This window comes from Macaca thibetana, chromosome 12 (genome assembly GCF_024542745.1).
Source record: "Macaca thibetana thibetana isolate TM-01 chromosome 12, ASM2454274v1, whole genome shotgun sequence".
Classification (NCBI taxonomy): domain Eukaryota; kingdom Metazoa; phylum Chordata; class Mammalia; order Primates; family Cercopithecidae; genus Macaca; species Macaca thibetana.
In genome coordinates this window covers 85,246,641-85,259,592 of record NC_065589.1, presented here as the reverse complement: position 1 = coordinate 85,259,592, position 12,952 = coordinate 85,246,641, and the positions used below count along the sequence as shown (strand labels likewise).

General features: G+C 39.9%; 1 protein-coding gene across 4 annotated transcripts in view; it reads right to left on the bottom strand.

Moving 5' to 3' along the window:
• Window positions 1-2,390: 2,390 nt before the first annotated feature.
• Window positions 2,391-12,952, bottom strand: part of ACVR1 (activin A receptor type 1) — a 141,002-nt gene continuing 130,440 nt past the window's right edge. For all 4 annotated transcript variants that reach the window (XM_050751748.1, XM_050751750.1, XM_050751751.1 and 1 more), the window contains 2 exons: window positions 4,397-4,527; window positions 2,391-3,610 (listed from right to left, as the gene is read on the bottom strand). In XM_050751748.1, the coding sequence (XP_050607705.1) occupies window positions 3,476-3,610; window positions 4,397-4,527 (266 nt within the window). In that variant the 3' untranslated portion in view covers window positions 2,391-3,475. The remainder of the gene's footprint in view (window positions 3,611-4,396; window positions 4,528-12,952) is intronic.

Below are 12,952 nucleotides of genomic sequence, written 5' to 3'. Positions count from 1 at the left end.
AACTAGAGACAGCAGCTTGGCATGGTTGTGTCCATACCAAGATTTCCCCACGCAAATCTCAGCTTGAATTGTAGTTTCCATAACAATTGTAATCCCCATGTGTCATGGGAGTGGGAGAGAACTGAATCATGGGAGTGGTTTCCCTCACACTATTTTCATGACAGTAAGTTCTCATGAGATCTGATGGTTTTATAAGAGGCCCCCCACTTTGCTCAGTTCTCATTCTTCTTCCTGCTGCCATGTAAAGAAGGATGTGTTTGCTTTCCTTTCTGCCATGACTGTAAGTTTCCTGAGGACTCCCCAGCCATGCTGAACTGTGAGTCAATTAAACCTCTTTCCTTTATAAATTATCCAGTCTTGGGTATATCCTTATAGCAGCATAAGAACAGACTAATATACAGCTACACCAAGGCTAAAGGAACAAAAGGAAGTGGATGGAATTACCAGAACTTTGAGGTTTAAAGGGGAGCACCCAGAGAGCTGATCCTTGGGTCTCTGAGGAGGAGGTCCTGTTGAGCTGATACTAGTGTCTCTGAGTTTGAGGGCAGGGCAGCCCTCTGGGGTGTGATCCCTGGTCAGTTGATACTGGCATCTCTGAGGTAAGGGCACAATAAAGGTGCTTCTGCAAATTTTAGAACAACTGCAAACTAGATTCACCTACTGCTACTGCAAAAACTGGCTGCTGCCAGGGTTAAGCAGGGAGGCTGGGGTGAGGCTGACAGAATAGGAAGCAGGATGGAAGGGCCAAGTCTCTTCAAAAAGACTCACTTGAGGGGAATGGTAAGAGCTCTTTAAATAGAATCAGTTATTCACTTTCTCCCCTCTGTGTCTTTGTTTTGCTGAAATGTGCATAATACTCAACAGAAAGACTAAAATGAAAAGGAAGAACATACTAAGTACTGTTGAAGATGGAGAACCAGAACTCTCATGGGTGGCTAATGGGAATAAACACTGAATAACCCTTTGTGAAGAAGATGGTTTGGTAACATATACTAAAGCCTAACATACACTGGACCCTGTTACCCAGAGAGTGCACTCCTGCATGCACACATCTTGTATGATTCCATTTATAAAGTCTTCAGTAAGAAACGAATATGATCAATGCTCTTAGCCGTCAGGAAGGTGGTTACTCTTGGGGTTGGAGAGTGAGGTAGCGGCACGAGGGAGACTTCTGGCATGCTCCGCTTCCTCATCTGGGTGCTGCTTCCATGGGTGTAATAAATTCATAAAAATTCATCGGGTTGTACACTTTCATATATGTAGACTTTGATGTGATTATGTAATATTTTAATAACCGTTAAAGGTAACACCATTCCGCTTCTGGGCATATACCCAAAAGAGTAGAAAGCAAGAACTCAAAGAGACATTTGCACACTCATGTTCATGGCAGCATTATTCACAAAAGCCAAAAGATGGAAGCAACTCAAGTGTCCCTCAGTGGATGGATGGATAAGCAGTTTCTATATACAAATGTGGAGTTTTATTCAGCCTGAAAAAAGAAGGAAATTCAAACACATGCTACAACATGAATGAACCTTGAAGATATAATGTGAAGTAAAATAAACCAGTCTCACAAAAGGACAAATACTACATGATTCCATGAGGTGCTTAGAGTAATCAAACTCTCAGAGACACAGAGTAGAATAATGGTTGCCAGGGACCAAGGAGGGAGGAATGCGGAGTTATTGTTTGACAGATAGAGTTTCAGTTTCACGCGAGTTCTGTGGATGGGTGATGGTGATAGTAGCACAAGGTGAATGTAGTTAACGTACACTTTAAAATTAGTAAATTTTATGTTATCTGTAACACAAATTAAAATTTTAATTTTTAATTTAAAAAAAAGTGATTCTAATATATACCTTCCAAGTAAATGCATGCATCGTAATGAAGTTATTAACTTACCTCTGGAAGACATTCCAGCATGTTCACACCTCTTCTCTTATTGGGCTACTGTTAACTCTACCTTTTTAATCTTGTGTACAAGAAGTGAAAAAATCAAGAATGGACTCTCCAAGCAGTAAGAGGAGATGCATAAGACCACTTTACATGGAACCTTTCACTAACAAAATGCTTTAACATCCTCCTTCCCGTTTACACTCACTACACCCCCCTGCAAGAAAGGCAGGTCAGAGGTATCTGTTACCCTCACCTTACAGCTGGAGAAACTGACTGAAAAAGAAAAAACCAAAAAATCACAGCCAACGGAAGAAACAAATTTTCTTTTACCAAATTCAAGCTGTAAGACATCCTTATGATGTCTTACGTAAGTGCATGAGTAGATTTAAAAAGCAAATTCAATTTACAAATTAGTTTTGTGCTTCTATTGCTCCCATAATAAAATGCGTAATGTTACACAGATCTTTTTTATATTTTGAAAAACAATTTCACTGTTTGACTTGAAAACAGTTTATTTAATTTATACAAATAACTACTAAATACAAAAAGTAGATTAAAACAAAATAGTTATTTTTTTCTGGCAGAGTTTAAATGCACATAATGGATAATTCTGAAGAAAATGCATTTTCCCCGTAGCGTTCAGGACTAAAATTCTACTGAAATCTTTGCTTCTAAATCAGTAATATATTCGGTGGTGTCACGTGGGTAATGGCTAAATACGTTCTGCATATGAACTGAAAAAAAGTTACAGTCTACACACATACAAATGTGAAGCACTTAAAATGTGAATTTAACTGATAATAAAAGAAAATGTCCATTTTAGAGTATAGTGTTAAAAACATTTCGGTAATAAAATCATAAGACCACATAAAAATAAGCTTTAACATATGCACGAAGCAGTTTTGTAAAAACTACCAAGTGCACAAGTAATAAATAATTTGCAAAGTTGTGTATAAACAATTCCTAATGTTCGGCATCATTGTAAACATCAGCACATGTGTAAAATGCAGCAAAGTCTGACATTACATTTTGTTTTGCCAAATTGAATTCCTATTATCCAAAGACAGACCAGTGGAGTACGCAGCCAACATTTTGGCAAGTTGGGTCTTTAAAATTAAGAGTAACAGTGCAAGTAAGGAATGCAAAGAATTCCTAGTGCAATAAAGAAGAGAAGCACAGGCAATATTGCTGATTAAAAATTCACCACCTCCTTGAGTTTCCCGTGGGGAGTGTCTAGGAGACTTGTGAAAGCTATGCAAAGCCACTGTCTTAATGCCCAGATCTCTTTTAGGATTTCTCTGTGTTCCTCCAGTCCCTACCTTTGCAACAGTGTCTGTCCAACATTAGTCTCTGCAGTGTGAACAGTTCGTGAAATGCCCAGTTCACAGTCATCGAGCGAGGTTAGGGTGGTTTTGATGTCTCCCCAACACATGGCTGGGTACGATGTCTGCCTTGTCAAAGCAGCCATTTGGGGAGGGAGACAGATGGATTCTGTTCTGGCAACCAGTCAGGCCAGCATTAGGTCCCAGCTGGACAATGACAACAATGTCAAATCTTCCTTCTTGACACTATGAAAATGTCAACAGTCAGTTTTCAATTTGTCGAGGGAATTATCAATTTTGGTCAAAGTCTTTTTGATACGCAGTGCTGTGAGTCTTGCGGATGGATTTTGATACCAGCATTCTTTCATTAGCTTGGCCAGAGAGGTTAATGTCTGAGGAGAGAAAGAACAAACACCACAATGACAAACTGGCTTTTTAGTGGCCCTGGAAGCTGGGCTGATATCATGTCAACTGTTCTGAAGAACTCGCAGGTCTTGTGAAATTAGAGTTATGTTACTGTCATCTTCTTTAAACAAATATTCAAGCTTTAACCACTGATAAAGAGGCTACTCGTAGAGTTTCATGAACTCTGTCCTTTGGACTCTTAATGCTACCAATTTACTTTATCAGGCAAACGACATAGGCCAGATTGGACCCCTTAATGATTTTATGGGTGCTAAAGGCAGCAATACTAACCTAGAGATAATCCTGAAATTTCCAAACTGGGTCATTTCTCATTGTTTTATATCTACTACTACTTATGAGTAGCAATACAGGATCTTCAGCATTCAGCAGCTTGTGTTTGGGATTTCAGATATGCAGAGATGGAAAGGAGGTTAAAAGCTTCACTTAAAGTCTCTTGGTTTACATATGAAACTGCAGTCTTAGGGCTAGTAGCGGTAGTCATGAGTCTCCCAATTCTTGGAGCTGCTCATTCATAGAAATTCTTACAAATATTGTCATTCACTAGCAACCCCTATCAGATATGGCTTCTTCGAGAATGGGAGTATTTGTCTGAGCTTCCTCTACTAGATCTAAACCCTTCTACATAAAATAGGAAGAGAAAACAACAGATACACAGGACAGATCACTCAGATGCTATACCAGTTGAAACTCAAAAGGAAACAAACAGCAAACAATGGAAAAGAGCTCTAAAATTGAGAAACTGGCATTCTTACCGGGTCTGAGAACCATCTGTTGGGTATGTTTGGCCTTTGTTGATCCACACAGACTACTTTCCTCATATCTTCAAAACTTGGGTCATTGGGAACCACGTCGTAGAACGGTGGCTTGTAATCCTCCACTATACCTGCACACAAGGACAAGAATTGTGTTGGGTTAGCAAGAGAGTACAGGATCCCCCAAGATTTCATTGATGGGTGTCACAGGTTATAATGTGACAGAAGAAAATACTAATCACCTTCCTCATACCTCAGGGCAGTCCTGGAAGCTAAAGGTAGGTCCTAAAACAGGCAGAGAAAAAGGCAATAAATATACACCCTGCAGGGTATTGGAAGAAGGATAATTGTTAGAAGGAAATACGTGAAAACTTCTCATGTAATCATAACTATTAGCAAAATTCTCCCACAGTGTATATTAACAGCCCTGTAATGCCCAACAGGGCACTGGAGACATAGAACAAAAATTCCTTTGGTGATCAGAAACACCCAAGCCACCTGGGGAAAGCACATGAATCTAGTGGCTTCCAACCATAAATAGAAATAAAAAGTTGTCCACAAACCAGAGCTAGGGAGTAATAAACCAAGACCATCATCAAAATACCCCTTTTTTGTTATAAAAATATTTTGTTAAGAAAAACATTGTTATACATTAATCTCTTCCATTAGGAGGGATGCAAATAATATAATAGGAAATACTCATTTCCTCATTAATTCATTCTACATGTACTGAGTACCCGCTAACTGCCAGGCACAGCTGTCTGACTGATGGTTCTATTATTTAAAATCATATTGAAGGCATAAAATAAAATGTAAAGAGGATAGCCATGTGGGAAGGCAGAGGAAAAGAGGGATAAATAATGAGCTCTTCCTCTGCCCAAAAGCAAATGTGAAAAGTAGCTAATTTCAGCTTCTGCCCCTGCATGATTTCCAGTGGCCTGGAAACCTTTTCTTTTCCAGCAGAATTATATCAACTCCTTAAACAGAAAAATGTTTAACTTCATTATTTGGAATTAGAAAATGGATTCTTCCCCTTCATAGACATAAAACCAAGACATCTATTATTTCTTTTCCCTCAACAAAGGGTTCAAACAATGAGGTAATAACTTGGTTTACTGCTCTCTTTTCTTCCTCCGGGTCTTTCTTCTATTCCTAAACACCTAAAAAGTTGTTGGAGGGGACAGAAGGAGACAGTGAGGAAAGTTGTAATTCAGTTGTTCTAGTTCCTAGAAGCCACCTGAAAAGCTTCAATTCCCTTTTCATTTATCATAGAAATTACTAACAGTGGGAATCCATTCTTACAAATTCCATACAAATACAAACCATTTATGCAAAACATTAGCTATGATAAAGAGCATCTTTTCAAGAAATACTATACATCTTTTTAAAACTTCACAAATTTGGCTAAATAAAGGTTTATATTTGAGATGGAAACTAGTCTAAATTATATTTTTTAAAAATCTAGGCTGGGTGTGGTGGTTCATGCCTGTAATCTCAGCACTTAGGGAGGCCAAGGCGGGTGGACCACTTGATGTCAGGGTTCGAGACAAGCCTGGGCAACATGGCAAGACCCTGTCTCTACTAAAAGTACAAAATTAGCTGGGTGTAGTGGCGCATGCCTGTAGTTCCAGCTAACTCAGGAGGCTGAGGCACAAGATTCGCTTGAACCCGAGAGGTGGATGTTGCAATGAGCCAAGGTACACCACTGCACTCCAGCCTGGGTGACAGAGTGCGATTCTGTCTCCCAAGAAAAAAAACAAAACAAAAAACTAGTTAATTCCAAATAGCTTACCCACCTTGTGTAACTGCATTTGAAATGCATATCAGTCAGTGGATTAAAACCTTCCTGGCAAATCATAAACAGGTCATATTGGGTATAAACTGCTACTCTCAGAAGTCTTGGAACACCTCATCTTAGAGGCCCTTCTTCTCCTCTAAGAATCCCAGGAAGCATTCAAACAAATATCTTTTAATTATTTTCAGTACTAACAGACACCATCTAAAATACAGCTGAACATGGACCCAGAGAGATATTTTATATGTTTTCTAGGGTCACAAGAATTTACAGAAAACAGTAACACATGTGCCCTTCACCATCTCTCAATTTTTCTGAAAGAGAGTATATTTAATAGCCTACCTTAATATTTAAATATCTAGCATAACAGCCATCTATTTGGAGTAATTTACCTGTTGAGCTTAGGAAGGGTTATGTGAATGTGAACAGTAACACAAAGTTGAAGTTTTCTATAAATGCAAAAGAAAACAAAGCATGGCTGGATTTTTAAAACATGAGATCTGGTGATACCAAACAATGAATTTCACTATACAAAGCTGAAATTTACCCTTGTGTTTCCGTTTCCCATGTTTTAATTTTATTAAATGTCCCCATGTTTTAATAAAAGGAGTCAAGTATTTTTAAAAGACCATTTAATTGATTATCCCTGGGACTTAGTCAAGCCTCTTTTTCCTCAATCATTGGCCAACTGTTGATTGTTTTCACCTGACGCTGGCCATGCTTCTCCAAAATAAAATAAACCTGGGATTAAGCTCGAACAGTCACTAGGAACTCCCTCTGATCAAGGAAAGCAATAAATCAGTTGAAAGTGCATTACTACTATGGTGGGATGCCGTATTAAATGCTGAGAGTGATAAAAATATAAGACATGCTCTTGTTTTCCAAGGAAATCAAAATCTAGTGGAAAAGCAGGACAAATCTCTCATTTTTTTTTCCCTTAGACAATGGAAATCTTGTCAAAAAGAACCTCAAAATATGTTTTTCACCCATTTATTTTATATCTTGAAAGGCAAAACTATATTAGAAATTCTCATTCTACTTTCACTTTGAGATCCTAAATTCTCAATGATCATTTTGATTAGCTGTGTGTGCCCGAGACTGTGCTTGGCAGGAGGGATAAAAAAAAAAATAAAAAAAAAACAGTGGCTCATGCCTGTAATTCCAGCACTTTGGGAGGCCGAGGTGGGTGGATCACAAGGTCAAGAAATCAAGACCATCCTGGCAATATGGTGAAACCCCGTCTCTACTAAAAACACAAAAATTAGCTGGGTGTGGTGGCATGCGTCTGTAGTCCAGGCTACTCAGGAGGCTGAGGCAGGAGAATCGCTTGAACCTGGGAGGCGGAGGTTGCAGTGAGCAGAGATAATGCCACTGCACTCCAGCCTAGTGACAAAGATTCTGTCTCCAAAAAAAAAAAAAAAAAAAAAGAAAGAAAAGAAAAAGATGCAGTGTTGGTGATGAGAATAATGAGAAAGGTGAAAGAAAAAAAATTACAGACTAGCTATAGAGGGAAGATCACAGAGAAGAGGGTGGGGAGGGACAGTGGCACTTGGCAGTGCTCACAGGAGAAAACACCTCCATGGTATCCCAAGTCCCCATATATAAACTGGGTGCCGTGGAAGCACGGGTAAGCTTTCCAGGAGGGAAGTGGGGCATGGGCAGAATAGAAAGATCAAGAGTTTGCAAGGCAGAAAAGATGACAGGGAAGAGAAACCCCCACGGAGTGGGTGCATTCCAGGCAGAGGGAGGCTATGGGGCAAGGACAAGAACTGACAAACCATCCTCTGATGTTGGAGAGATGGAGAGAAGTTCTCTGGGGCTGAAATGGGTGCATGTGGTGGCAGGAGAGCCGGGGGAGAAGAAGGAGACAGGAGGTGAGGTCAGGCTGTGAGGTGATGCGTGTTGTCAAGGTAGGAAATAACTGATTTACAACAGTGCCTCATTTCTGCCAGAAAGTGATAATCAGCGAAGCCAGGCAAAAAAGTGAGCTCTAAGTCCTGTAGAGGCAGCACCCAAGAAGTTACTGCCAAATCGTGAGCCAGCAAAGAGCACAGCATGAATTCAGGCAAGTAACTAAAAATACAAAGCATTTCAAGTGCCAAATGAGCAGTACAAACAACAAACGACACAGGAAGGCAGGGGAAGAGGCGCTCTTAAATGGTGGCCAGGGACGGAACAGACTGAGCCAGGCCTCGCCTCCCATGTAAGGCGGCCAGCGTGACTCAAAGGGCCACGAGAAAGAAATCAAAAACGTTATTCATAACCTACTCCCCCACAACTTTTGACAGGGGTGTCTGATTTATACAATAGTTTTTTCCTGGGCATATGTCTAGTTGAAAGTTTTCTCTTTTCTGGGGTAAGCCTATCTTCATCAACCAATATCCCTCCCATTGGTTTGCTATATGGCTCTGAGTAAACCCCTTAGCTGCCAGGCCTTAGTTTTCCAATACCTTTAAAGCACACATCACAAAGCCAACGTGCAGATCAAATATGTCCTAGATATGCACTTCAAAAAGCATGAAACACCAGTGGCCTCACAAATGTCCAGAAACAAGTCCTTCCTCAAGATCTTGCCCCCGAGGTCCTGAACTAGACACCCACTTTCTTTCCACTTGACAGCTGCATGTGGGACACACAGGTTTCTCCACGTCGGTCCTTCCCTGCCAACCTCCACCCTATCCCACTGCCCTCAGTGAGATCTGTAGGAGAAAGTTGAGAAAGGAGCTCACCATGCCCCTCCTCTGCGTGTATTCCATCAGCGCCGTCCATGGGAGCCCACTCCTTTCCCACTAAAGTCCATTCCCCACCACTGTCCTTCACATACGTGGACATCAGCCACACCAGAATTACTTGTAGTTCCATCAATAGGGCACCTTTATGGGATCCTTCAGCTCTACCTTTTGTCTGACATACCAATTGTCACCGTGGTCAAGTTTTATTTCTCATTCCCACCTGCATCACATCCTCCCAAGCTTGTCCAACTATGTTCTTATTCAGTCCACGGATGACTCAGTTCATGCTTCTCACCTTCTAAGAAGACTGTTCCATCCTGCTACCACAACGCAGGGGCCTAAATGAAGTTCAGTGCCCTCACCCCCATACTCCGTCACCTTCCTATATACCTCAACCGCAGTGGCTTGATCTATTTATTTATAATAATTTGACTCTTCAACAAGAATGTAAGCACCTTTTAATCAGATATTCTGGGGGTTATTTTGCTCAAGTGCTTGAGTCTAACACACATCTAGTGTATTACAGATACTAAATACACAAATACATGTTGATTACATATGTCCACAATCCTTTTTCAAAACTCTCAAGGTTAGATGCATTTGCCAAATTTGGAACTTCTAACATTTTATAAAGGTAATAGCATACCCTACATTTTATGTGACATCCCCTCCAACTTGGGTAGTCACATCAGATATCCAGGTAATGAGGACAGACTCTCTGGCATGTATATCCATACAGAGAGCTATTTTTAACAATTAACTCCTACAGAAGTGCTGAAATCCTTCAGAGAACAGAACATTAGAAGTACACTATTTTCGAGAGGGAAAAAAAGAAAATGGCCCATATCTGGCATCTGAGAGGACTATAAGTGAATAGTGTTTCCTTCAGGTGTGGCACGTGAGAAAATTTGGTATGGTTCATGGACTAAACTTCTTCATTTCATTAGTTACACATTTATTTTCATAGTTACCTTCCATTTTATGCCATGTGATACTGGTTTTCCATTTCCAGCAGTGATAATAATTTCCTTTCAAAACAAAATTAACTTCAAAAAGAGCCAATTTGAAGGAAAAGATTCTGTAAATGATGGTACAAAGTAGCATCTGGATATGGAAAAAAAATGATGAGGGTAGTAGGAATGAATGAATGAATGAATCTTGGGAAACACTGAGTTCACAGAAAGGCATCATTCTTCCTGGTGAGACATGATTCAAAAAGGTATATCCAATATTTGTGTTACTTCACCTAACAGACCTCACAAGAGGGCTTCGAGATATTTCTCACCCTATGGCACAGATAAAATACGACTGATGAATAAATGGATGAGGTTGTTCCTGGCAGAGGGGATGACAGCCCGAGTTCTGGCCCCTCGGCCCTGCCGCACTGCCAGAGGGTTATGAGAATCAGTACCTCAGGCATTCCTGTAACTCATGGCAGGCACTTCTTCCTGAAAGCAGGAGTTGGAAAGACAGCCTTGTCCCATGCTGGGTAAAGTACATGCTGTGACAGCTGTGTCCTGCCCCTCTAGCCCATTGTAATTCATGGGCTTATGGAACCATGTACATTACTCAAAGTCCAAACTAACTGCATTCTCAGGAATCTGTTAAAATTATAAAATTAATTTCTATTGTTGGAATTCTCATCGATGTAGCAAAAGTAAATGGTTTATAGATTACTGTGTAGTTGGACCCTACTAAAAACATGTGTCAATATTACTGTAAATTGCCAAAGGAGAGGGCAAAAAGCCTAGAGACGCTGCATGGCTATTCCCTGAGTTAAACTATGAACAAGACAGCCTTAGAGCTTGCATACCTCCAAAACCGAGACAGAGAGGAGTACCACAAGAGTTCCAAACATTTGGTAGCTCTGAAGGAAGGCTTCTTCAGAAAAATGTATCATTCACTGAATGTTGTAGCTGTTATAAGGCTTATGATACAGATATTTGTTTTGGTGGAAGACTGCTTTTAGAGGTGTGTCAAGGAAAAGAGACTACTAGTCAGTAAACAGCAGCCAATAAACTTTTGCAGCCTTCAATTTATTTTGTCATGAGGTTAGCTGACCACTCTCCTCTGTTTTGGATCTCTAAATCAGGGATATGAAATTCCAGGAAGTCAGGGGGAAAATAATTCTTCCCTCCCACTCTAACTCCATATTCCTGCCCCCAGTCACATCCTAAATGTTAAAACCAAAACAAAAAAACAAACAAACAAACAAAACTGAAATTAATGAATATGAAAAATTGGCCCTAATATGATTCATCCTCTTATGCAAACCTTAATACACACAAAAGTAGGTAATTAACGTCATGAAACATGTTGAATATTGAGTTGCTGACAAAAATAAGAGTTGTCATGGTTTCCATACACAAGCCCCATTGCACTTAGGAGCAGAAGCACACAAGCAGCTCCCTGGCTGGCTCAAAGATTCATTAGAAGAGGTTCTTTTTTCAAAGTAAGTGCACCAAATATAAGCTTATTCTAACAAGTATGTCCTAGCCCCCACCCCATAAAAGGCGCAGCTTGGCCAGCAAGGATTTTTCTATGAGATACAAGTGGTTTTTGACACATTTTAACCCTGGATTCCATCATAAAATAACCAAAGCCAGTAATAGTGAAACAAGAGTATGTCCACAGAGCCTTCCTGTGGGCAGTGAAGAGGGGAAACAAATGTAGCAGGGCCAAGAGGTAGCAAAACAAGAGGCAGAAGATGGCCACTGTGATCTGCAAGCTCCTGGGTGGCCTTCATCACCCATTTTCCGTGGAAAGGAAACCAGACCAAAGCACTTTCTTATGCCAGACACACAGGATGCTTTACATATATGATCTCGTTTTAATCACCATAACCCCTTAAAGTAGATATACATATATATATTTTAATAACGAAACTGATGTAAGTCACCGATCAGAGAGTATGACGTCAGACCCTGGAATGTTAGTGATTCCATTTCACTGCCTCCCACAGACCCAGCACAAACCCCACACAGTTCTAGAGGGCACTCTTCACACAGGCTTCTTCTGTGTGCAGTGCAATGGCCCTAGGAGAACCACAGCAAGGAAGACAGAAGCACATCACGCTAACATGTCCAACCAAATTGGTATTTCTCTATTCAATCTGGGCACACTGTCTTTTTTCAAAAACCCTAGTGTGTATTTGGATGGGAGCCTTGGCATCACATTTTCTTACCTTAGAACTACTAAATCAGAAATGCTGGGGCTGGGCCCCAGGAATCTGTGTCTTAAGCACTCTGGGTGACTGTGACGCACATTCCAATTTAAAAACTATTGATCCAAGTGAACCCCTGCCTTAAGTTCATATAGAAAATTCACACAGGGAAGGGAAGAAAACCATTTTCTTTCCTACCAATTCCAAATTCAATGTCAAATTAAACACCAAAAGTAAATTCCAAAGGACATTATTGAGAAATGTTCAGATGCAAAAATGGACTCAACTCTCATTTCCTGTAAAGAAACAGCATGAGGTTTATTATTAGTAGCAAACAAATGTAAAACTCCAATAAAAAATAAAAAATGCAACATATCTTTATGCTCATGGTTCACTTGAGGATCACAGTACTCCAAGAGAACTATCTGGTCATTAATTTTTATAATGGATTCAGAAACTCAAAGGATATATCATTATAATGACCTTCCTCACCGAAAATATTCATATATTTAAATGAGATACATTTTATATGCAATAATTTCAAAAATATATATTCTTTTAATGACAGTTCCTAAAGCTGGTAAGAAAACGAAATAGGTACATCACACCCTGGGGTATGGGGGACATTGTAAATTAGTACAGCTGTTATGAAAAGCAACTTGGCAATATGTGTCAAGCCATAAAAACACCCATATTCTTTGACCTATTAAGTCTACTTCTTTTCAGATTCAGAATCAGTTCCCCAAACGAAATCATCATATGCACAAAAATGTCTACAATAAGCCCCAAATGGTAGAAACGGGATATCTAACAATATGGAAATAGTTAAGCTAATAAGATGTCATGTGACCATTTAAAATAAAAAC